Source organism: Mobula birostris, chromosome 2 (assembly GCF_030028105.1).
Source record: "Mobula birostris isolate sMobBir1 chromosome 2, sMobBir1.hap1, whole genome shotgun sequence".
NCBI lineage: Eukaryota > Metazoa > Chordata > Chondrichthyes > Myliobatiformes > Myliobatidae > Mobula > Mobula birostris.
In genome coordinates this window covers 166,399,906-166,426,948 of record NC_092371.1, presented here as the reverse complement: position 1 = coordinate 166,426,948, position 27,043 = coordinate 166,399,906, and the positions used below count along the sequence as shown (strand labels likewise).

At 42.1% G+C, this 27,043-nt stretch overlaps 1 protein-coding gene across 2 annotated transcripts in view; it reads left to right on the top strand.

The window, feature by feature from the left end:
* Positions 1 to 27,043, top strand: part of heatr5b (HEAT repeat containing 5B) — a 140,843-nt gene that overhangs the window by 18,892 nt on the left and 94,908 nt on the right. For both annotated transcript variants that reach the window (XM_072251006.1, XM_072251012.1), the window contains exons 6-10: positions 3,863 to 4,034; positions 8,228 to 8,385; positions 12,537 to 12,786; positions 19,461 to 19,613; positions 21,297 to 21,547. In XM_072251006.1, coding sequence (XP_072107107.1) covers positions 3,863 to 4,034; positions 8,228 to 8,385; positions 12,537 to 12,786; positions 19,461 to 19,613; positions 21,297 to 21,547 — 984 coding nt within the window. The remainder of the gene's footprint in view (positions 1 to 3,862; positions 4,035 to 8,227; positions 8,386 to 12,536; positions 12,787 to 19,460; positions 19,614 to 21,296; positions 21,548 to 27,043) is intronic.

The window sequence follows — 27,043 nt, the reverse complement described above, 5'->3', positions numbered from 1 at the left end:
TAAGCCGGAATGTCGTAAAGTGAATAGGCAATTACCATCTATTAATATGGGAAAAATTTTTGAGCGTTCCCAGACCCAAAAAATAACCTACAAAATCATGCCAAAAAACACATAAAACCTAAAATAACAGTTAGTAAAAGCAGGAATGATTTGATAAATACACAGCCTATTTAAAGTAGAAATACTTTTCTGCAGCACTATTTAGCACAGCGAAAATCTTGCGGAAGCGCTCTCGCCAGAAGCACTCTCTTCAGTAACCTTTAAGCTATGAAGCTGCCAAATCATACCAAATTACACATAAAAATACACCGCCTATATAAAGTAGAAGTAATGTATGTACAGTGTAGTTTCACTTACCAGAATCGGGAAGACTCCAATAAATTGCAGTTTCGTCACAGTTAAACACATGTTTATATGAATGACCACCTGACGCAATCAGCAGTCGTCTCTGATCTGGACCGACATTTATGTGCTGGGCGGCACCTAATTAATTAGCTTGTTTATTTCGGCTTTTTTCTTAAAGATGTGCTGGGTGTGTTCCAACTACCGCTGCACCACTGCATTCTTCTCGGCAATGTATCGGCCCGCAGCCCGGAGGTTGGGGACCACTGCTTAAACTATGAAGCTGCCCTCGCCTCCGAAACCGATCAAACCACCCATGACTACCTTTAGATTCCACTTTCGCAACACTTTCATCACCATCGTCTGGTACTTTGTTTCAGCTTATTAAAAAGACTGACTGATTTCTCCTTAAGTATAAGAAAACTTAACGGAACACCATGCTTTGTACACCCATCAATCCACTCAAGCAATAGACTTCCCATTATTGGAAACCGACTAAGAGAGAGCACTTTGCTACAAACAGAACCAACAGTAACGTTGGCAGCTTTCAAAATTCTTTCTCTCTGTGTATAAATAGTGCGAATGGTGGACACAGGCAAGTTCAACACACGGACAATGTCCTTACTTCGTTCACCACGATCCAAATGCTTAATTATGTCTAGTTTTACGCTAATTGTAACACCCTTACAAGCTCTTTTAGGCTTTTCCGATACCATAGAACTCATCTTGCTAATGGATGCACAAAATAAATCGAGATAAAGCATGTGTTTAAGCAATGCCGGCTAGAATGCAGTTCCGGGGGAGGAGCTTGGCTGTTCGGGCGCGCGCTGCCTTTTTTTGTAACAGTGAAAACACCTTCTGTTAGTAAAAACAGGTAACTAATGTAGGTCTTTCGTAACAGCGAGGTGTCGTAAAGTGAACGTTCAGAAAACGGGGCCACCTGTATTTGCTATCTCGGTAAAGTAGCCAGTGTAATCAAAGACCCCACCAACATCCAATGTCCGCTCTCCTCTCCCATCAGGCAGAAGATACAGAAACTGAAAGCATGTACCTCCAGATCAAGAACAGCTTCTATTCCACTGTTAGCATGCTCTTGAATGGACATCTTACACAATAAGATACCTTCACAATCTACCTCATTATGATCTTGCACATCATCATTTACCTGCACTGCACTCTTCTGATAGCTTTTACATTTTATTGTACATAGTTATTGTTTTAGCTCAATGATCTGTATAAACAGTATACCAGACAAGTTACACGTACAAAATAAGACCATAAGACATAGGAGCAGACCCAGGACATATGAACAGCATTAGGCCATTTGGCCCGTCAAGTCTGTTCCACCATTGAATCATGGCTGATACTTTTTTTCTTCCCCTCCACAGCCCCACTCCCCAGCCTGGAACTGTTGATGCTGTGGCCAATCAAAAACCTATCTCTCTCCACCTTAAATACACCAAACGACCTGACCTCCACAGCTGCCTGTGGTAACAAATTCCACAAATTCACCATCCTCCAACTAAAGAAGCTTATCCACATCTGTTATAAATGGAAACACCTCTATCCTGAGGCTGTACCCTCTTATCCTAGAGTCCCCCACCATAGGAAACATCCTCTTCACATCTACTCTGTCTAGGCCTTTCAACATTTGAATGGTTTCAATGAGAAACCCCCCCCTCATCTTTCTAAATTCCAGCAAGTACAGGCTCCGAGCCATCAAACATTCCTCGTATGATAACCTTTTCATTCCCAAAATCATGCTTGTGAACCTCCTCTGAACCCTCTCCAATGCCGGCACACCACTTCTTGGATAAGAAGCCCAAAACTGTTCACAATACTCAAGGTGAGGCCTTGCCAGTGTCTTATAAAGCCTCAGCATCACATTCCTGCTCTTATATTCTAGACCTTTTGAAATGAATGCTAACATTGCATTAACCTTCCTCACTGTTGACTCAACCTGCAAGTTAATCATTTGGGTGTTCTGCACAAGGACTCCAAGTCCCTTTGCATCTCAGAGTTTTGGATACTGCTACATCAGACTTTCTCTCTATCAAATTTCAAGTTGAACTCAATCACATTGTGATCACTTTCTTCTAAGGGTTCCTCTACCTTACACTCTCTAATCGCCTCTGGTTCATTGCATAACACCCAATCCAATATAGCTGAGCCCCTAGTAGACTCAACGACAACAACAAAGCCATTTCGTAGGCATTCAACAAATTCACTCTCTTGAGATCCATTACCAACCTGATTTTCCCAATCTGCCTACATGTTAAAATGTCCCATCACTAAGATAACATTGCCCTTTTGACACGTCTTTTCTATTTCACATTGTAATCTGTAGTCCACATTCCAGCTACTGTTTGGAAGCCTATATATAACTGCCATCAGGGTCCTTTTGCCTTTGCACTTTCTTAACTCAACCCACAAGGATTCAACATCATCCGATCCTATGTCACCTCTTTCTAACGATTTGATGCCATTCTTTACCAGCAGGTACCCTCTGCCTACCTTCCTATCCCTCCCGTACAATGTATAACCTTGGACATTCAGCTCCCAACTACAACCATCCTTGAACCATGGTTCAATGATAGCCACAACATCATACCCGACAATCAGTAAAAGTGCAACAAGATCATCCACCTTGTATCTTATACTCTGTACATTGAGATATAACACCTTGAGTACTGTATTTGCTACCCTTTTAGATTCTACATCCCTAATGCACTGATACTCACCCTGCTGGCTGCAATTTTGACCTGTCATCTGCTTGCCCTTCCTAACAGTCTGACTGCACGCTATCTTTGCTTTTTTTTAACCATCCTTCCTATCCTGAGTACCTTCACTTCGGTTCCCATCCCCCTGCCAAATTAGCTTAAACCCTCCCCAAAAGCTCTAACAAACCTGCCCGCGAGAATATTGGAAAATGCTGGAGGAACTCAACAGGGCAGGCAGCATCCAGGGAAAATCGCAAACAGTCGACATTTTCACTGTATCTAGGTACATGTGAGAAGAATAATCAAATGTCAGTGCCCTAATATAGCGCTTGGAGTATGAGTCTGAACTATAGGCAAAAATCTTGTTTGGAGAACTTCTGACTTGGAGGCTGATGTGCTATCATTAGGCAAGACCGGCTATGATGCAAAAGAAGTAATCAGGGCTGCAGTATTTAAACAAAAATGGTCATTTTTTTCTGGTAAGGATCTAATTATGGTAGATCTTAACACATTTAAATTAAGTATATTTTGTCAGTAATTGGAATCTATTATGGTCTGAAAATAGCAATAGTGGAGGTTCTATGAGAAGTGTCAGCCTTGATTGTGAACTTGCGTCTCTGGATTTGGACCTTTATTTACGACCCAAATCTCGAGACGAGACTGTTCATCGAGTTAGAGCTGACACCTGATTCTGTCTTGTTGGTTAGGGTTTCCATTGTGAAAATGTGGCTATTGGATTTTCATTGTAGTAGTTGTGACTACATTGTTCATTCATAAAAATGTATCTGTTTCTATCCTAGTGCCTCCTAGAATTACAGAAAGAATCTGTTTTCATGTGGACCACAGAACTGGAAAACCTGGCTACTCTCTGCTTTAAGGGCCTAGAGGGATCTAACTATGCAGTCCGTGTTGCAGTATCCAAATTACTTGGAACTGTCATGGCAACGGCTTTGACACCCAAACAAGCAGCAGGTGTGTGTCTCGGAAAATGTTGTGCTGGTGCATACCCAAAATAAAAGGTTTCAAAGGTTCTCAAAATTATGCAGTGTTGCGAAGGATGGAAGAAGCAAAATCAGAAGTAATAGAGACATTAGAATACAGTGAAATGCATCGTTTGCATAAATGACCAACACAGTCTGAAGATGTGCTGGGAGCAGCCTGCAAGTGTCACCATGCTTCCAGTACCAGTGTAGTATACCTACAATTTACTGACCCTAATCTCTGCATCTTTGGAACGTGGGAAGATACCAGAGCACCCGGAGGTAACTTGGGTGGTCTCGGGGAGAACATAGAAACTCCTTACAGACAGGGGCAGGAATTGACACTGGCACTGTAAAGCATTATGCTAGCCTGTACGCCACTGTGCATACACTGCAAGAGATTGGGGAAAGAGCCGGGGTGGTGGGGGGGATTCTGTAGATGGGGTGGAATGTTATAGTAAATTGGAGGTTGAACGTATGGAATCCTAATCCTGCAGTATACATTTAGTGGTCACTCAGGTAACTAATAAAGTGACCACTGAGTGTATTTCCGTATGTTTGTTTTCTGCTGTTGTAGCTCATCCACTTCAAGGTTTGACGTGTTATCTGTTCAAAGGTACTCTTTTGCACACCACTGTTGTAACGCATTGTTACTTGAGTTACTGTCACATTGAACCAGTCAGGCCATTCTCCTCTGACCTCTCTCATTAACAAGGCATTTTCACCCACAGAGCTGCCGCTCAATGGATGTGTTTTGTTTTTCACACCATTCTGATGTGCTTGAAAATTCCGGCAGATCAGCAAGTTCTTAGATACTCAAACCACCCAGTGTGGCACCATGGTCAGTGTCACTTAGTTCACATTTCTTCCCCATTCTAATGTTTGGTCTGAACAGTGGCTAAACCTCTTGACCATGTCTGCATTCTTTTATGCATTGAGTTGCTGTCATATGATTGGCTGATTAGATATTTGTATTAACAAGCAGGTGTACAGGTTCAATCTAATAAACTGGTAACTGAGTGTATATATCTGTTTTATTTTAACAACCTTTGGTTGGACTTGAATGACTATTACCTCATTTCTCAGAAATGGACTGTAAGCTTGTTGCTGTACCCTCTAGTATAGGCTGTTTCCAGGTACTGAATGGGTTCTGTTTTTACGGATGTCCACAAGTTGATCTTTTCCGTGTTTCAGAAAATGCACAAAAATCACTTGATATACCTCCACAGTGTTGTCATAAATGGCATTAAATTGCACTGGACTGATTTAAAATAAAACGATTACTACTGGTTTAAAAAAAAACAATTACTAAAAGTGGTGAGAGAAAGGAATAAATGCATGTACAATGCATGTAAAAGGTATTCACCCCCCTTGGACGTATTCATGTTTTATTGTTTTACAACATTGAATCACAGTGGATTTAATTTGGCTTTTTTGACACTGATCAACTGAAAAGACTCTTTTGTGTCAAAATGACAACAAATTTCTACAAATTGGTCTAAATTTATTACAGTTATTAAACACAATATAATTGATTGCATAATTACTCACCCCCTTTGAGTCAGTATTTAATAGATGCACTTTTGGCCTGAGTCTTTGTAGATGGGTCTCTATCAGCTTTGCACGTCTGGACACTGCATTTTACCCCATTCTTCTTTACAAAACTGCTCAAGATCTGTCAGATTGCATGGGGATCGTGAGTGAACAACCCTTTTCAAGTCCAGCCACAAATTGGATTGAAGTCTGGACTCTTAAGTTGGCCACTCCAGGGCATTAACTTTGCTTTTAAGTCATTCCTGTGTAGCTTTGCATTATATTTGGGGTCATTGTCTTGCTGGGAAACAAATTTTCTCCCAAGTCACAGTTCTCTTGCAGTCTGCATCAGGTTTTCCTCCACGATTTCTCTGTATTTTGCTGCATTCATTTTACCCTCTACAAGCCTTCCAGGTCCACTTCAGTGGAGCATCCCCACAGTACTGCAACCAACCCATGTGTAAGGGTTTTTGCCCTACTGACCCCCCGTTGCCTAGGGTAAATAGCCGTCGACCCCGCCAAACAGTGCAATCACTTTGGTGCGGATAAGGTGTGAGTCGCCCAATGAACAGCCACAACACAAATATGAAAACAATATACCAAGTGCGAGTAAAGAATTTTACTTTATAGTAGAAATAACTACAAAAAACTAGGTGCCACATGAGTAACTTATCAGTCTTGTGCACATAATATTTTAATACGTTGGAGCTCACGCCTCCGATTCCATCCACAACGTCCTTCGGAGACTCCGGCCACCATCCGACCCCCCCGAGGTCTGGTATCTGCCGCCCTGGAACCGCAGTCCGTTCCTCACACGTCCATCCTCTCCGCCGCCTCCCGAAAAGCCCGCACTCCTCAACTCAGCACACGTATACAAGATAACAGAACATGACTTCCATTGGCTAACAAACGAATACAATTTCCATTATCTCCCTATATAACCCAAACATTGCAGTTACAGAGAACCCCTTGCACAACATTACGAGACGCCATTTTAATATAACACTTCGGAGAAGCCATTTTGGTAATAAGCGATCAACAGTTAACAGTCCACCTAGTATACTGAGAGCCCTACACATGCTTCACTGTAGGGATGGTGTGTTCTTGATGATGTGTGGTGTTTGGCTTATGCCAAACAAAGCGTTTAGTCTGATGGCCTAAAAGCTCAATTTGGTTTCATCAGACCATAGAACCTTCCTGCAGCTGAATTCAGAGTCTCCCACATGCCTTCTGGCAAATTCTAGCTAAGATTTCATGTGAGCTTTCTTTTCAACAGTGGCTTTCTCTTTGCCTCTCTCCCATAAAGCTACGACTGGTGAAGCACCTGGGCAACAGTTGTGGTATGTGCAGTCTCTCCTATCTCAGCTGCTGAAGCTTGTAACTTCTCCAGAGTTGTCATAGGTCTCTTGGTGGCCTCCCTCACATCTCCTTCTTGCAGTCACTCAGTTTTTGAGGATGGCCTGCTTTAGGCAGATTTACAGCCGTGCTATATTCTTTCTGTTTCTTGACGATTGACTTAACTGTACTCTAAGTACAGTAAATTGTAAATTCAGTAACTTGGAAATTTTCTTGTATCCATCTCCTGTGCTTTTTAATAATCTTCTTGCAGAGTTGGTTTGAGTGTTCTTTTGTCTTCATGGTCTAGTTTTTGCTTGGCTACTGACCCACCAGCAGATGGACTTCAGATACAGATGCATTTTTACTATAATCAATTGAAACATGATTGCACGTGGTGATCTCTATTTAACTAATTATATGACTTCTAAAACTAATTAGCTGCATCAGTGATTTGGTGTGTCATGTTAAAGGGGGTAAATACTTATGCAATCAATTACTTTGTGTTTTATATTTGTAATTAATTTAGATCACTTTGTAGAGATTGGTTTTCACTTTGACATGAAAGAGCCTTTTTCTGTTAATCAGTGTCAAAAAAGCCAGATTAAATCCACTGTGATTCAATGATGTAAAACAATAAAACATGAAAACTTCCAAGGGGGGGAATACTTTTTATATTGGCACTGTACTTGTGTCGGACTTCTGAATATAATAATATGGTCTAAGCTCATTCTTGTATAAGTGTCTGTAAGTCGGGCATTCTTAACCAAGGAACAACTTGTCATAAGCACACGTTATATCAGGTTAACATTTTCTGTGCCGCTATTTGCTTTTTTCAAGCCACTTACCTTCATCTAATTCTATCAAAATTAGCACACTTAATTTGATCAGCACAATCTCCCTTTTTGTACTATTTTCACCCTGTTTTTTTTTCTGGAGTGTACATATGCAGGTGCCTGTTGAATAAGTCAATACAGTTCCCCTCTGTCGTTCCCTGTGGTAACATCATTCCACTCTGAATAATTTGCTTCCTGAGTTACCTGCTGGATAGATCAGTCATCATCTTACAGTAATGGCCCTTGTTGTGGGCAGCACGGTGGTGTAAATGTTAGTGTAATCACTTACAGTGCCAGAGATCACTGATTGAGTTTCGATTCCCAGGGGTTAGTATGTTCTCCCAGTGACTGTGGATTTCCTCCCACATTCCAAAGATGCAAGTTAGAGTTAGTGAGTTGTGGGCATGCTATGTTGGCGTCAGAAGCATGGTGACACTTGCAGTTTTCCTGATAGCTTACTTTTTATTTTCAATTGTTTCAGTGATGCGACAGAACGTGAAACGTGCCACCTTGGAAGAGGTGTTGGAGCTGATGGCCACAGGGTTTCTGCGAGGGGGAGCTGGATTCCTGAGGAGTGGTGGAGAGATGCTGAAAGGAGGGGGGTCCATTAGCCGAGAAGTTCGAGTCGGGGTCACACAAGTAAGTACCTTGAGTAGTGGGCAAAGTACAGCACCTACACCTTGGCATTAAGTTGGTAGCTAGACTAGGCTGCAACTTTGACTGTTATAACTAGTTTCATAGCTTCTGCAATATTGTTTTTGTATTAGTGTTCAAATCATCCTCATTCTATTTCAGGAATTCTCCACTTGAGTATACTACTTCTTTCAGCCTATCCTCAAAACTTAATGCTTCAAAAAGGCATCATCCATTATTAAAGACCCCTATTGCCCTCTTCTCGTTACTACCATCAGAGAGTAGGTATAGGAACCTGAAGATAGTTTTAGGAACAGCTTCTTCCCCTCAGCCATCAGATTTCTGAATGGTCCATGAACACTACCTCACCATTTTCGCTCGCTTTGCATTATTTATTTATTTTTATATTTCTTATTGTAAATTATAGAATTTTTAATGTATTGCACTGACTGCTGCCAAAAAACAACAAATTTCACAACTTAAGTGATATAAACTTGATTCTGAGCCTCCTCATTGAGAACCGCTTCAATGACATTCCCCATCAATGCGGTTGCACAGTCGTCACCCTGAGCCGCTAACTCTGTTTCACTGTCCTCAGGACCAGATGAGAGAAGGCAAAGTTTCTTCGTTTGAGGCTTGAAGAAGGAGAGTAAATTTGATGATGGTGTCTTTCTCTGCTGAATTGTTCCAGCAGTCTGTTTTTATTTCAATAGTGAAATGCATGATATGTGATTAAAATCAAATCAGCAAGGATTGTGTTGGTCAGCTGGCAGGTGTCACCAGGCTGCCAATATAGCAGGCCCACAACTTTCTAACTGTAATCCTAACTGTGGGTCTTTGGAATGTGGGAGAAACCTGGAGGAAATCCACACGGTCACAGGACAGGGAGAACATACAAACTCTTTACATACAGTGGTGGGAATGAAAACCCAGTCCATGATCACTGGCACTTCACTACCTTGTCGGCCTGTATTGAACTTTTATTTGCACTGCGTCATCTCTTTTCTCTATGAATCAGTTCTACGTTCTTGTTGGGAGTGAGTGTTTTTCTCTTTTTTGCAGCTTTTCTACTCTAATCTTTCAGAATTGTCATTGTTTTGTTTTTGTTTTCATTTATCACATTGCCAACTCCTTCCCCGTGCCAAATCTCCTGAGTTTGAAAAACCCCTATTGCAAAATCCAGTCTATTGCCTGTTCACTTCAGCTTCTGAACAACCCATGACTTCTCAAAATAGCTGACATACTATCATTAGAAATGGAAGTTTCCCCCACTGTCGTGTTTTTATCACCCAAGTGCTGGCATTTCTTTAAGCTGGACCTCCTTCCGTTACTGAATGAGCTGCACCACCACCTGTCATCTTCTGGGGATTGTCAGGACAGGGATAGAACTGTCCTTGCTGCAATTAAATTCTCATACACGATAAGAGTAACTTAAAGCTAGCCTGTTGTAACCTTTGAAGCTTACCATTGCTGCCTTAATCATCTCTAGTTGTGGATTTCAGCATGATGTTCCCACTAAATGTTAAGTTAATTGTAAATGTGATTTTGTTTTTTGTTTAATCATTCAGGAACTAATTATTGCAATAAAAATGTTCTGAAACACAAGATTCTGTAGATGCTGGAAATCCAAAGCATCACCTACAAAATGCTCGAGGAACTCGGCAGTAAATTTTCTTAGCTGGTTCAGCAGTGGGGGTGTTTAGTGGTGCATAGGTGATTGAAATATTAACATTTGGAAATGCAGATTAAACAACGTTTATATAGTGAGTTTTTGTAAGATTTTGGATTTTTGATCAACAATTTTCAAAGCCAAAAGTTGTAGGGTAATGGGAAAAGACTGCTAATTATCTCTGGCTACGAGCTTCAAAATCTTTGAGTTCAAGAGCTCTATAAAACCTTTGTTAGACTACACTTGGAATATTATGCTGGTGGAACGCAGCAGGCCAGGCAGCATCTATAGGAAGAAGTACAGTCGACGTTTCGGGCCGAGACCCTTCGTCAGGACTAACTGAAAGAAGAGATTTGAGAGGGGGAGGGGGAGATCCAAAATGATGGGAGAAGGCGGGGAGGCGGGGAGGGATGAAGCTAAGAGCTGGAAAGTTTATTGGCAAAAGGGATAAGGTCTTGTATTCTGTCTGGGTAGCCTCCAACCTGATGGCATGAACATTGATTTCTCTAACTTCTGTTAATGCCCCCCTCCCCTTCCTACCCCATCCCTTATTTATTTATTCCCCCCTTTTTTCTCGCTCTGTCCCTCTCACAATCACTCCTTGCCTGCTCTCCATCTTTCTCTGGGCTCCCCTCCACCTTTCTTTCTCCTTAGGCCTCCCATCCCATGATTCTCCCCCTTCTCCAGCTCTGTATCCCTTTTGCCAATCAACTTTCCAGCTCTTGGCTCCATCCCTCCCCCTCCTGTCTTTTCCTATCATTTTGGATCTTCCCCCTCCCCCTCCCACTTTCAAATCTCTTACTATCTCTTCTTTCAGTTAGTCCTGACGAAGGGTCTCGGCCTGAAACGTCGACTGTACTTCTTCCTATAGATGCTGCCTGGCCTGCTGCGTTCACCAGCATTTTGTGTGGGTTGCTTGAATTTCCAGCATTTGCAGATTTTCTCGTGTTTGCGACTTGGAATATTATGTTCAATTCTGGTCACCTCATTACAGGAAAGATGTGGTAGCTTTAGAAAGGGTGCAGAGGAGGTTTACTAGGATGCTACCTGGACTGGAGAGCATGTCCTATGAGGACAGGTTGAGTGAGCTAGGGCTTTTCTCTTTGGAGCAAAGGAGGATAAGAAGTAACTTGATAGAGGTGTACAACTTAAGAGGCATGGATTGAGTAGGTAGCCAGAGACTTTTTCCCAGCGTATAAATGGCTAATACGAAGCGGCATGACCATAAGGTGATTGGAGGAAAGTTTACGTTGGGGAATTATCAGAGTTAAGCTTTTTACAGAGTGGTGGTTGTGTGGAATGCTCTGCCTGGGATGGTGGTAGTGGCAGATACATTAAGGACATTTAATAAACTCTTAGATAGGCACATGGCTGATAGAAAAGTGGAGGGAAGAGTTAGATTGATCTCAGAGGAGGCTAATAGGTCAGTGCAACATTGTGAGCCGAAGGGCCTGTTCTGTGCTGTAGTTTTCTTTGTTCTAATATCACAATAGGAATAATTACCATTGGATTTGCTGGCAACACACACAAAATGCTGGAGAAACTCAGCAGGCCAGGCAGTAACTAGACCCTTCAGCAAGACTGATTTGCTGCTGAATTTAGCCTTTTATGATCAGCACCTTTCTAATGTGTGTCACTGGTAAAGCCAGGTAGTTACTTCCGGTTCCTTCATGCTAACAAAGGGATCAGAATCAGATTTATTATTCTTGGCGTGTGTCGTGTAATTTTCTAGCCTAGCAGCAGCAGTTCAATGCTATACATGATAATATAGAAAGGAAAGATAAATAAGTAATTCAGTTGCAATAAGTATATGTGTATGTTAAACAGTTAGATAAAAAAATTATTTCAGTTTTGCACTATTTTTAAAAAAAGTGAGCTAGTGTTCATGGGTTCAATATCCATTTAGGAATCGTATGGCAGAGGGGAAGAAGCTATTCCTGAATAGCTGAGTGTGTGCCTTCAGGCTTCTGTACCTCCTTCCTGATGGTAACAATGAGTAAAGGGCATGTCCTGGGTGATGGGGGTCCTTAATAACGGATGCCGCTTTTCTGAGGCACCGCTCCTTGAAGACTTCTTGGATACTATGGATGATAGTACCCAAGATGGAGCTGACCAATTTTACAACTTTCTGTAGCTCCTTTCGGTTCTGTGCAGTAGCTCTTTCCCCCCCACCCCATCCCCCCAAAACCGGATAGTGATGCAGCCTATCAGAATGCTCTCCACACTGCATCTGTAGAAGTTTTCAAATCAAATCCCTTTAAACTCCTAATAAGTAATTCAATTATAGCCACTTTCTTGCTGCCTTTATAGCTGCATTGATATGTTGGGACCAGGTTAGATCCTCAGAGATCTTGACACCCAGGAACTTGAAATTGCTCAGTCTGATTCCTCTGAGGATGAGTGACGAAGGGAATGCATCTGGAACAGGAAGAGCAGGGTATTTTTCTGATCCCCGTTTTGATATTTTCTTTCTCTCTCCCTGTTACAGGCCTACGTTGTATTTGTCACCACTCTCGGAGGGCAGTGGCTGGAGCGTAATTTTGCCATCTTCCTCACCCACGTACTGGAGCTTGTCTCACATCCCCGGGCAACCCAAAGCCATGTGGAAGCGGTGTATTCCCGGCGATGTGTGTCGTTCATCCTTCGGGCAACTGTGGGCAGCCTGCTGGGTGAGAAAGCACAGATTGCAGCTGCAAAGGAGATTTGCCAGGCTATTGCCAAGCAGATGAAGGCAGTGGGTAAGGAGAAGACTTGTTATCGGATGTTAGTTTTAACAATCACCTTTATCTAATGATCACCATCTACTCATGCAATCCACACACAGAACAACTATTTGGTACATCATGTCGATGCCTGCCCTTTGGAAGAGTTTTCCAAATTGTTCCACACCTCTGCTATATTGCTTGACTATCTCCTTTTGGAAGTCACTCTGCTGCTTCCATGTTTTATTTGCAGTAGGACAATGCTGACATTTTGTGGAAGTTGTGCCAAGAAAGGGGTTAAGATAATGTCCAAGCAAGAGTAGTGTACGGATAAAGTGCAGTCAGCCCAGGCAAGTCAGTTCTTTGAAGATCATAGCTTCCCTTTTGCACAACATGGGTCCAGAGCAACTTAGCATACCAAGATAAGGATGCAACAAAGGATTCTAGGGTGATGCGTACTATTGGTTAGTTACTTTACTAGTTTTGTGCACTTTATGCAATCCTGGGCAGGTCTGTAGTCTAGTGCTGTTTTACGTAGTTCAGTGTAGCTTTTGTATTGTTTCACGTTGCACCATGGTCCTGAAAAACATCTCGTTTTTCTGTGTATTGTACCAGCAGTTATGGTTGAAATGACAATAAAAAGTGACTTGACTTGACTTTGAAGTACTATTGGCTTTTATAATTAGTATTATACAGTATTGGTGTGATTGGTGATTGATCATTCAAATAAGGAGTTTGCATATACACAAAGTTACTAGTTGGTCTATATATGTATCCAACTAATCAATTTCTGTTTAAAAATGGCATTTCCTTTTTCAGACTTCAATGCAGTGTGGTGATAGGCGCCAGGCTGTTTTCCACATGCCAAACTGTGATTGAGGAACGAGTGAGAGTTTTCAGAGACCAGTTAATCAGCAACGACGATTTATTTTGAGATTTTGAAGATTTTAATATACAGGTGTCCCCTGCTTTTCAAACATTCGCTTTACGAAACCTCACTGTTACGAAAGACCTACATTAGTACCCTGTTTTCATTTTCATAAAGTGTTTTCACTGTTACAAAAAAACAGCAGCGCGCGTGAAAAAATCAGCACACGATAAAAGGCAGCGCACGCCCCGAGCAGCCGCTCTACCCCGGATCGGAACGGCATTGCTTTAACACGCGCCTGTGAGCAGCTGTTTGCAACACGAGTTCTATGGTATCGGAAAAGCCTAAAAGAGCTCATAAGGGTGTTACACTTAGTGTAAAACTAGACATAATTAAGTGTTTCGATCGTGGTGAACGAAGTTAGGACAAAGTGAGTTTGGTTTGTGGAAGCTGACAAACATAATGTTCAAGAGGTTTTGGCATCCCATGACCAAGAACTGACAGATGAAGAGCTGATGCAATTGGAAGAAAAAAGGATAACAATCGAAACTGAATGAGTAATGATAAAGTACGACTTTAATTTTGAAGGGGTACATTGGCTTAGGGGATATTTGCAGGATGGTTTGAGTCCTTACAAAGAACTGTGTGATAGAAAAATGCGCGAGGCTCAGCAGTCAAGCAAGCCTTCCACATCAGCCACAGCAGGTGACGAACCTCGACCTTCGACATCGAGGCAGGCAGAGATAGAAGATGACCTGCCTGCCCTAATGGAAACAGACGGTGATGAGATGACACCCCAGTGTCCCACCACCCCAACCCCCAGGCCGCGGACAGATACCGATTCGCGGAGAATGCAACGGTAACCGGGAGGCACACAGCACATCTTCAAGAAAAGTGCTAAAATAAACATGCTAATTCATTAGGTGCCACCGACACGTAATTGTCGGCCCGGATCAGAGACGACGCAATCGGAAATCAGCACTGATCTGGGCCGACAGTTACATGCCGGGCGGCACCTAATTAATTACCATGTTTATTTTGGCTTTTTGCTGAAAGATGTGCTGGGTGCCTCCTGGCTACCGCTGGACTCCTGCGTACTTTGCGGTAATTTATCGCTCGGCAGCCTGGAGGGTGGGGGCCACTGCACCACCCAAACTCCGACTCAGCCTAACACACCATCATCCGTGTGCTCGGCGCTGTCTTCCTGATTCCAGTAAGTGATACTACACTGTACAGACATTATTTCTACTTTATATCGGCTGTGTATTTTTACGTGTTATTTGGTATGATTTGGCAGCTTCATAGCTTAAAAGTTACTGGAGAGAGTGTTCTTGCCAACAGCGCTTGCGTGAGATTTTCTGCCGAAGGCGCTTGCGTGAGATTTTCGCTACGGAGAACAGTTCAGTAATGATTGTGGAAAAGTATTTCTACTTTATATGGGCTGTGTATTTATCATATCATTCCTGCTTTTACTATATGTTACTGTTATTTTAGGTTTTATGTGTTATTTGGCATGATTTGGTAGGTTATTTTTGGGTCTGTGAACGCTCACAAAATTTTCCCATATAAATAGTAAGTGCTTCTTCGCTTTACGACATTTCGGCTTACGAACCGTTTCATAGGAATGCTCTTCCTTCGGATGGGGGGGGAAACCTGCACTTCAGAAAATTTTTAATGGAGTTCATGACTCTTTGAATCCTTGGAGTTGGCGTCTGTGCTGGAATTGAGCCAGCGTTATTTCCTACCTTGAGCACCGTCTGCAAGTTCATAGACAGTGAACTTGTATATAGTGGTAGCCTATTACTAAATATTTGTCTTTACTTTGGCAGTTTTCATGCACAGTGAGTGAATTTCTTTATAATTATGATCGATCTTCGCCCCATTGGCTATCAAAACTAAAGTTAAAAATATTGAAAGGGAAGTTATTTGGAAGTTATTCCAGTTATTTGGGCCATCATTTAATCGGAACAGCCATTTATTTGAGACAACTCTTAAAGAACAAAAACTAAATTAAGAAATTAATTTGGGACACTATGGCCCTTACCTGGAACAGGAGACTGTTACTGAACAGTTTCTAACTAGCGCCAGTCACTTGCACTTGCATGGCTGTAAGACACAACACTGTGCTTAGAATGATCAGTTTTTAAATAGAGTCAGTTGTATGTGTTTGTGTTCAAAAAGCAGAGATTTTGTCATAGATAGTTGGAGAGAAATAGCAGTAAGACAATTTGGAATTGTTTTGCTCACTGTCGTTCCAACCATTCGGGCTTGGAGATGCCAGAAACGACAAGGAGTGAAGATGAAAGGATTTCTCTACTCCAACAAGTTACGAATTATGTAGAATTTGAAGATATTGACGATGTTATAATGAAACTGAAGATTTGGAGGATGCAGTTATCAAAGGCATTGTATGAAAGCAGTCCATTATCTGCACTAAGTGTCTGCGCTGATTTTGATCATTTACAGTCAAAAGAACGTGACGTGAATGAATTCTTCCGATTATTATTAAGAATTAATACTCAGTTTTATAATATTGTAGAGATGGCGCTGCTGTTCTAATTTGTTCTGTATTTCATTTAAGTACTTAGATTGTTACTCAGATAAATGGTAGTTTGTCTTTTTTAACCTTCTAACTATTTCCATGAAACCACGGCTAGTTGGAGCAGCTGCTTAATTGGGCCAAAATGTGCTGGTCCCAATGTGTCCCAGTTACCTGGAATCCACTGCATTGTAGAAAACACAAAATGCTTAAATTACTCAACAAAGCAGGCAAAATAAATAGAAAGTTTAAAAAAAAAACTGAGAGAGAAACTCGGCAGGTCAAGCAGCATGTGTGCAGGCGACAGGATGGTCAGGACTGAGGGGGTAGTTGGCCAATGTAAGGAGAGCGAGGAAGGGCTGAGATGGGCTGCAACGGTAGATATTTGGTGAAACCAAGTGAGGGATGAAGGGCAGGTGGAATTGGGTGTGGAAGGGGAGAGTTTAGAGACAGACGTTGATGTAGAAATGGATAAAAATATATTAGGCAGTGAACAACGTTTAAGAACAACACCTAAAATTCCACTTGGAGAGCCTATTACCTATTCGTATGAATACAGGACTTTCCTATTTCAGTTCCACCCACCCTGTCTGGTCCCAACTGCCCATCACCCATATACACGTCCACTTGGATTTCTCCCTTGGCCTAGCCTTCTGATTTTCTCCCTCCATCTGCCCCTCATATGATCACACCTATCACCTTACAGCCTCTGTCTTTACCTGCCCACTTGGCTCCACTTGCCCATCATCCCCCACCTCACCTGGCTTCATCTGTCACCCAGGAGCCCCTATTGAACCCTTCCCTCTCACCTCTTCATCCTGGCCATCATTCTTCTACTGTCTCAGTCCTGATGCAGGGGCTTGACCTAAATGTCAACTATTCCTTACCTCCATAGATGCTGAGCTCCTCCAGTGATTTGCTTTTTTGCCTCAGGTTCCAGCACCTGGAGTCTCTTGTGTCTCTGTAAAGAAAAAGGTTGCTAATGTTTCAAAACCCTTGCATTGGAAAAATATTAGAAATGAGCCTAATTTTAATTTGCGGGAGGTATGGGGGGCGGTGAGAAGAGACAGAAAAGACAACAGGGCAAGTCTGTGATAGGACAGAGAAATGAGAGATTGGATGATGCAAGGGGTGCTGCCTAGAAAGAAACGTGAATAGAATGAAATCTGAGATGTCAGAAGAAGGGAGAAGAACAAAGTGTATGATGCAAGACTGGAATGGTTAATGATCTAAGGTTGTTTAATGAGGTGTGGAGTCCAGAAGGCTGCTGTGTGCCTAGTCAGAAGATGAGTTAGGAGCCTAAATTGAGCTTTGTTGAAACCATCCGAGAAGTCAAAGAGTGGTGAAAGGAGGAGTAGGGTGGAAAATTAAACTGGCAAGAAAGTAGAAGATCATAAAAAGCAGCCGGGATTGAATAAACACAAGAGATTCTGCAGATGCTGGAAATCCAGAGTAGCACATACAAAATGCTGGAGGAACTCAGCAAGTCAGACAGCATCTATGGTGAGGAATGAACAGTCAGTATTTTGGACCAAGACCCCTCTCAAGACACTTCAAAATAGAAGATCGGGTCACCCTTGCAAGTGGAGCGTCAGTGTCCAGTAAAACAGGCACCCAGTTTGTGTTCGATTTTTCAAATGTGGACAAGACCACATCGTGAACTTCAAATGCATTATACTGAAGTGGAAGGGGTACAAGTAAATCACTGCTACACCTGGGAAAATGTGTTTGATTTCCTGGCAGGGTCATCAGTCATTAGTGCCAATGATTATCCTCCAAACCTTTCCATTTCATTCTTTATATCACCCTTCCAAAATACCGAAATGTTCCCAGCTTGTTTTTCCCTAACTTTCTCTTCGATGCATTTCTGCTGTTTGCCTGGCCTTCCCTTTTGTCTACCCATTTATGGTTTCTGTTTCCTGCTATATCTTCACTTTTTCACACACTACTCTTACTGGCTCCATGAGTTTGCATTCCTCTCTGTCTGTCCATACCCCTCGTCTCCTGTGCATTTCATTTCTTTGTTTGCCTCAGTGCCCCCAGTAGTGTAACCTGGCCCCCAGCAGATGCTTTCATATTCTCACTCATGCTGTCATTGTTTCCAGAGACATTTATATGTTTTCCCTTCCAGGTATTTACATATCTCTTTCTGTTTTCTCCTGATTAATATTTCGGCCCTTAAAAAAAAATATTAAGGGTGGGTTTGGGGGGGGAGGAATGCGGATTGGCAGTGATGATCAGGTGATAAAATTCTGGGAGCAGGTGCGTCTCCAAGTGTAGTTGTGTGAGATGACCCAAGAAACAACGAGTCCTGGCAGTTAGTTCCCTGGCCCCCTGGGCTCAATGTGCAATGTGTGAGGTTAGCGATGTGGAAGTAAGGCAGGTAAATAGCAGGTCATGGCAGGCTGGAAGGAGCCAAATTCCAATTTTAATATTCCAAGTAAGACAGTATCTGTATGTAATGATCCAGGTACTGCATTATTTGGCAGCACGCTACAGGAAGTATATTGACTCTTTAGACAAGGTACGGCACTGATTTGCACAAGAGTAGTCTGGTAAAAGATGAATCGATTTTCAGTACCATGTTACTACAAATATGGGGTAGGTTTTATTCAAGATCTGAAAGGGTGAGTAAGGTTGACAGCGGACAGTTGTTTCCAGCTGTTGATGAAAAACATGGGGCCATGGGGTACACGATTAAATGTTAGAGATTTAGAGTAAGGCAGGAATGCTTTCACACAGAATAAAATGGACTTCCAGGGAGAATAGTTGAGCCAGAAGCTATGGCCTGCTTTATTGCAATACAATTCCATGTTTATTTCTATGGAGGGAAAACATTGGTGTAAGCTGACAGTGCTGAATAGACTATTTCTTGTGGCAGAACAGACCTGTGGGGCAGTTTGCTTCACTTCAGAAACCCCTGTTTGAATTGGGTGATTCATTAAACTTCCCAAGGTGCAATAGTCCAGTGGTTCTGTTACAGGACCAGTAATTGGTTTGTTATAAAACTGCATGTGGTCCAATAACGACCTGTTGCCTAGGAAATATACGGATAATCTGGACCTTTTTGTATTACATCAGTGTGACTGACTTTTCTCAGTTGTTTCAAATGTCAAGTGCCTCTACTGTTCATGGTTCTCATTTTTTACTGCAAATAAAACCCACTTACTGATAGAGCTGTGGTTTAGATTAATTGCATAACTTGTCAACCTGTATTTTTGTTTTGTTGTGGGGAGCACAGATATTTGGAATGTGTATCAATGGTAATTATCCTGAGTCAGTGCTTTGTTTCTGTCGTGACAGAATCTGTGATGAATGACGCCAATAATGACAAGTCAGGGGCCGCTGACGTTTCTGCGAGCCAGCATGTGATGGTGTGTGCCCTACAGGAACTTGGCAGCCTAGTCCAGAGCCTGAGTGCCACTGCCGCTCCTCTTATCCAGGAACCCTCCATTGGTAAGTGGTCGGGTGGATAACAGGCAGGGCTCTCGATTTGGAAGGAGGTTTGTATTGCTGTATAGTGCGCCTCTAGCATGATAAAATCTGCACCCAAACTTCACAATCTCAGTAAGTCCCAAACTGCTTCACAGTTAATGAATTGCTTTTGAAATATAGTTTTGCCAAGTTAGGACACTTGAGTAAGATGGACAGGGAAAGTGGTCTGGCCCTTGCAGGTCAGCAGCATATCTGAGGCATATCTTTGGACAGACACTGGGATTTATGGATTTATCTTCAGTAAGGTGACGAGAGAGTGGTATAGTAATGGGGATGTGCAAAGGGAAATCAACTCAAGCAGACTGCTGGAGGGGGAATGTTTAAGGCTGCCCATTGAACCAGACTTAAGATAAGGCCATAAGATATAGGAGCAGAATTAGGCTATTTGTCTGCTTCGCCATTTCATCATGACTGATCCAATTTTCTCCTCAGCCCCAGTCTCCTGCTTTCTACCTGTATCCCTTCGTGTGCTGACTAAACAAGAATCTATCAACCTCTGCCTTAATTATGCATAAAGGCGGCCTCCACAGCTGCCTGTAGCAAAGAATTCCACAGATTTGCCACTCCGGCTAAAGAAATTCTTCCTCATCTCTGTTCTAAAAGGATGTCCCATAGACTCTGTCATCATAGGAAACATCCTCTCCACGTCCACTCTATCAAGGCCTTTTACCATTCAATAGATTTCAATGAGGTCACCCAATGAGCTTCTGCATTCAAGTGAATGCAGGCCCAGAGCCATCAAACGCTCTTCATATGACAATCCTGGCATCAATTTCATGAGCCTCCTTCGAACCCTCTCCAGTTTCAGCACATCCTTTCCCAGATAAGGGGCCCAGAACTGCTCATGATACTCGAAGTGAGGCTTCACCAGTGCTTTATAAAGTCTCAACTTTACATCCTTGCTTTTATATTTTAGCCCTCTGGAAATAAATGCTAACATTGCATTTGCCTTCCTTACCACAGACTCAGCCTGCAAATTAATGTTTAGGGAACCTTGCCTAAGGACCCCCAAGTCCCTTTGCACCTCAGTTTTTTGTATTTTCTCTCCATTTAGAAAATAGTCCACCTTTTCATTTCTTCTAGTTTTATTTGTCCCATGTATCTCAATAAATACAGTGAAACGTGTTGTTTTGCATCAACAACATGGTCTTGGGATGTGCTGGGGGCGGCCTGCAAGTGTTACCGTGCTTCTGTCGTCACGTAGCATGCCCATTATGGGGTGAAGATACAAACTCCTTACAGCAGTGGGAATTGAACTCTGATTGCTGGTGCAGTAAAGCACTGCAATCATCTCTGTAGTGGAATGTTGATGGGATTTAAGTTTTAAAATGCCATGAGGGAAAAGAAAGGCAGGAGTTCAAGAGCTTAAAGCTTTAACAGGTGAAATTTTGGATTTTTCCACTTGAGTGTTTAAAAATAAGCTTATGACTTATCTGTTGATGTGATTGGTTTAATTGTCATCTCCATCTTTGGTAATGCAGTAAAAATGTTATGTATCACCAATGTGAGTGAGACTGTGAGCAGGAGAGGTTTGTTTCAAGTTGATAGCAAACAAATTGATGATGTTGTAATAAAGGATCTAGTATTTAGAACCTGTCCAGAGAATTTTTATTGAGTTATTAAATGGAAACTTTTTTTTGAAAGGGCTTCTGGAGACGGTGACCTCTGTACTGCTGCATCCCAGTACGGCAGCCAGGCTGGGTGCAGCCTGGTGCCTGCGCTGTGTTGCTGTTGCATTGCCCTACCAGCTGACCCCGCTGTTGGATAGGTGTGCAGAATGCATCAACAATCTGAAGACATCACCAGAAGCTGTCACCGGATACAGCTTTGCGATGGCAGCATTGCTGGGTAGTGTGCACCAGTGTCCCCTTGGAATTCCGCATGCCAAAGGAAAGGTAAAGGTCCTTTCTTCAGCCTTGGAATATCCCAGAGTATTTTTTATTATAGTCAACGTTATAATGTCAGAAACATGATGCCGCTAAACGCACACACACAAAATGCTAGAGGAATTCAGCAGGTCGCACAGTATCTATGGAGAGGGATCACATTCGAGAAAGGGATCTCGGCCTGAAACATCGATTGTTCATTCCCCTCCATTGATGCTGCCTGACTTGCTCTAGAACTTTGTGTGTTGCTCGTATTTTCAGTACTGTATCTGCCGAATTTCTTGTGTTTGATTTGCTGCTGAATCCACTATAAGGTCTGTAACAAGAGCACGACAATTGCCAGTTTCTGTTGATGATGACGTTGGTTGAGGAATAAGTTAATAAGTTCCTTGGTTTCCCAACCAAAATAATACTGCTCTAATACCGTGTGATCTTTCACATCCCCCGAGGGGCTGGGTGGGGTTTCTATTTTGTGCCTCTTCTGAGAATTCACTGCAAGTTAAACTTAATGGGCCAAATGGTCTAATTATGTTCTATGTCTGAGGGTGCTCATTTGACTGTATAAAAGGGTGATCAGCATTGGTTCTTGCACTCTCAGAGATGTCCTGACTGGGTTGTGAAACCATTATATGACTTTTGGAGACATCTAGCGTGGTGAAGACTATAATAGAAGGTTGCAGTAGGCACACACTAACAACAGTGCAGGTCCTTTGGCCCATAATGTTGTGCTGATCTTTTCACCTACTTCAAGATCAATCTAATGCTTTGCTGTTGCACTGCTCTCCCATTTTTCTTTTGTCCATGTGCCTAACTAAGAATCCCCAATATATCTGCCTGTACCACCACCCCTGGCAGCATAACCCCGGCACTTTTTCCAGTGAAGTGATACTGCATTTTCAAATGTCATCCTGTGAGAGAGTCCCATTTAAAAGTTTATTTTGAAAGAACTATTACCATTTTAAAGCACTCCAAATTAATGTTTACAACTGCATGTATGGCTAATGTTTATATTAAATGGAATCAGGTGTTGTAACACCCACTGCAATTTGAAGTGGTGATGGTAGCTACTCTGTGTACAGGCTGTTTCTGGTCATGTGTATCAGCTCCTGAGAGCACTCACCACATCCAGGCTGCTCCGACTCCTTTTCAGTCTTAATCTGTTTTTACTCCGCCAACGTGTCATTTCGTTCTTTGAATTTTATGTGCAATGGGATTTGAAGGGACTGCTTTAAGTGCTACCCCTTTCTGTTAAGACTGAGGTCTGCAGCTTGAAGGAGATTAGTTAAAGAAACGAGAATTAATCCTAATTTTGGTTGTATTTTTGAGGAATTAGAGTGACTTGCAAAGGCCTGGATAAATCAGCCTGTCATCTTTTGGCCCTCTTCAATCCTCCAGTCACCTCTGGTCCCTCTCTAGCCACTCTGTCTCTTCACTTTATACTGCCCATCTCCACTCTTCACTCTTAACCCTGATGCTGGGTTCGACCCAAAACACTGTCCATTCCTTTTCCTCCTACAAATACAATCCTCTGATTTCTCCCAGCAGATCTTAGAGCATCCTGCTTTCTGCCACAGTTCTCACAACACGGAATTAATCTTAGCTTCATTAAAGTTAGTGTTTTTGTATTGATTCTTATTTAAAGCACAAATTAGTACTGAGGGAGTATTGAAGTTAATAGTTTTAGTTTTATTTCAGTTTGCCCATTAATCTCATCAAGTTCTTGGCCTGAGAATGCCATTAGACATGGGAGCAGCATTAGGCCGTTTGAACCATCAAGTCTTTTCCTCCATTCCATCATGGCTGATCTATTTCCCTCCCAATCCCATTCTTCTGCCTTCTCCCTGTAACCTTTCATGTCCTGACTAATCAAGAACCTATCAACCTCCACCTTAAATACATCCAGTGACTTGGCCTCCACAGCTGCCTGTGGTAACAAATCCGACAGATTCACCAATCTCTGGCTAAAGAAGTTCCCCCTTAATTCTATTTTAAATGGACAGCCTCCTATTCTGAGGCTGTGCCCTCTGGTCATGTACTCCGATGTTCCCTCTAATTTGTAATGTTCAGGGTGTGCAAAAATCTTGTGTTGTGCAATTTTTTTGCCCCTTACCAACAACATGTGCATACTGAATTCTATATATGGAGGTATTTATTTTAACAACTAGAAGAATACTGCCAATAAGAACTTCGATCTCCTCTGGGTTTGATCGTTTTCACTCTCACTCATCTGAACTCTCTCAAAACACATGTAGCGGGTATTGAAGGATTTTCTCGCCGGAGGTTTTGCACACTGTCCATATGTGATTTGTTTGCTAAACGAAGCTTTAAAAAGTCAAGTTTCCAAATATCAGCCCATTTCTTCCCACTTGCAAATTCTGCAGCAACTTTTGCATTACAACAATACACGCAGGTAACAGCAGTTTCTGTACTGTGCATAAACAATTCATGTAGCTGCATGTTCCTGAGCTCATGAGCTTTTGGTGTAGCAGTTTCTGCTGCTCTATTGAGCCATTCCACTTTGAATGAACTAGCAGTTCTTCTGCGCTTCCCACCCTTTCCAGCTTTGGAATTCAACACAGGGAATCAATAATTTCTTCAATAAATGCAATATAAATAAGCCAGTTCTAAAATCTCCAGATAAATCATCACACACTGCATGGTGTCAACACCGTCCGCATCTGAAACCGGAAAAGGAAATGTGATTGTGTATAGTTGTGAAATATACTTAACATGCCAACGAGGTAGATGGTGACAACCCTTTGTGTGCAGTTTAAATTCCTTTGTCTGCTAGTAACAAAACATCTGTCTGCGCGCACACCATAGAGGGAACATTGGTAGACCCCCCTCCCACCCCCACCATAGGAAACATCCTCTCCACATCCACTCTATCTAGGCCTTGCAGTATTTGATAAGTTTCAATGAGATGCCTCATTCTTCTAAATTCCAGTATGTAAAGGCTCAGAGCCATCAATCACTTCTCATACAATGAGCTTTTCATTCCCAGAATCATTCTTGTGAACCTCCTCTGAACCCTCTCCATAGTCAGCACATCCTTTCTTAAATAAGGGGCCCAAAACTGCTCTCAATACTTCAAGTGCCTCACCAGTGTCTTATAAAGCCTCAACATTACACCCTTGCTTTAATATTTTAGTTCTCTCGAAATGAATGCCATTTGAACAATGGAGCCCGTGTGTTTACAATTAGAATTAGTTGCATTCCCCGTGCTCCTTGCCCACAGTCTGGAATTTGTTTTTTCAAATATTCTTATTGTATTTGCTTCCATAATGAAGTATTCCAGATGAAAGCAGCTCATTGCTTTAAAGTATTCCATCTCCTCTCTGCCTGTATTGTCAAACACCTTAATTCAGCCCCTCCGGTTAGCGACTAACCATCCAGTTGCTTGAAACAGTTTCTCCAATCCTCGGGATGGTTCTCCCTCTTAAAGTTGGTCATTTCAGTGCCAGCCTCTGTAAACCTTGTGCAACAGGCAATTACTAAAAATAAATTCATTTCTTTTATAGTCCTGATGACGGGTATCAGTGCAACACAGCGACTGTTTATTTCTCTGCATAGATGCAGCCTGACCAGCTGAATTATATATCACATATTATATAATATATGTAAATTAATATATAATAATATGTATAATGTGTGTGCGTATACACACACACACACACACACATGTGTGTATGTGTATAGAACCATAGAACATTACAGCACAGAAACAGGCCTTTATGATATCGGACAGTTGGAAAATGACGTTGGAGTGATAGTAATGAGGAATGAAGAAATGGTGGATGAACTTTAAGTATTTTGTGCCCATCTTCACTGTGGAAGCCACTAGTAGTCTGCCAGAAATTCAGGTGTCAGGGGGCACAAGTGAGTACAGTTGCTATTACTAAGGAGAAGATGCTTGAGAAGCTGAAAAGTCTGAAGGTAGATAAGTCACCTGCACCAAATAGACACACCAGAATTCAGAAAGAGGTGGCTGAAGAGATTGCAAAGGCATTCGTAATGATCTTTCAAGAATTACTAGATTCTGGAATGGTTCTGGAGGACTGGAAAATTGCAAACGTCACTCCATTCCTTTAAGAAGGAGGGGGAGGCAGAAAAATGGAAATTATTGGCCAGTTAGCTACACTTTAGTGGTTCGGAATGTGTTGAAGTCCATTATTAAGATGTTTCGGGGTACTTGGAGGCATATATTAAAATAGGCTAAAGTCAGCATGGTTTCCTTAAGGGGAACTCTTGCCTGAGAAATCTGTTGGTATTTTTTTTGAGAAAATAACAAGCAAGATGTGCAAAGGAGAGTCAATGAATGTTGTTTACTTGGATTTTAAGAAGGCCGTGACAATGTGATGCACATGAGGTTGCTTAACAAGATAAGAGCCCGTGATATTACAGGAAAGACAATAGAATGGATGGAAGATTACATGACTGGCAGGAAGCAAAGAGTTAGAATAAAGGGGGCCTATTCTGGTTGACTGCGAGTGACCAGTGGTATTCTGCAGGGGTCAGTGTTGGGAATGCTTTTTTTCACATTATATATCAATGACTTGGATGACATAATTGATGGCTTTGTGGCCAAGTTTATGGACAATACGAAGATATATGGGGGGAGGGGGTGGCTGGTTATGTTGAGGAAGCAGGGAGTCTGCAGAAGGACTTAGACAGATTGAGAGTACGGGCAAATAGGTGGCGGATGGAATATAGTGTAGGGAAATGTATGGTTGTACACGTTGGTAGAAGAAATAAAGGCGTAGATTATTTACTAAAAGGGGAGAAAATTCAAAAATCAGAGATGCAAATGGGCTTGGGGTCTTTGCGCAGGATTCCTTAAAGGTTAATTTGCAAGTTGAGTCATTGGTAAGGAAGGCAAGTGCAATGTTAGCATTCATTTCAGGAGGACTAGACTATAAAAGGAAGGATATAATGCTGAAGCTTAATAAGGCATTGATCAACCCATACCTGGAGTATTGTGAGCAGTTTTGGGCCCCTTATTTAAGAAAAAAGCTGTGCCAACATTGAAGACAGTCCAGAAGAAGTTCACAAGAATGATTCAAGGATTGAAAGGGTTAATGTATGAGAAACGTTTGGCTCTGGGCCTGTACTTGCTGAAGTTTGGAAGAAAGGTGGAATCTTATTTAAACCTATTGAATATTGAAAGGCCCAGATAGAGTAGATGTGGAGAGGATGTTTCCTCTGGTGGATAAGTCTAGGACCAGAAGCCACAGCCATCCATTTGGAACAGAGATTAGGTGGAATTTCTTTAGCCAGAAGGTGGTGAACCTGTGGAATGCATTGTCACAGATGACTGTGGAGGCCATTAGATATATTTAAAGCAGTGGTTGATAGGTTCGTGATTAGTCAATGTGTCAAAAGTTACAGGGAGAAGGCAGGAGAATGAGTCTGAGAGGGCTAACAAATCAGCCATGATGGAATGGCCTAATTCTGCTTCTATGTCTTATGATCTAACTGAGCTGGTCAGGCAGCATCTAAGAAAAG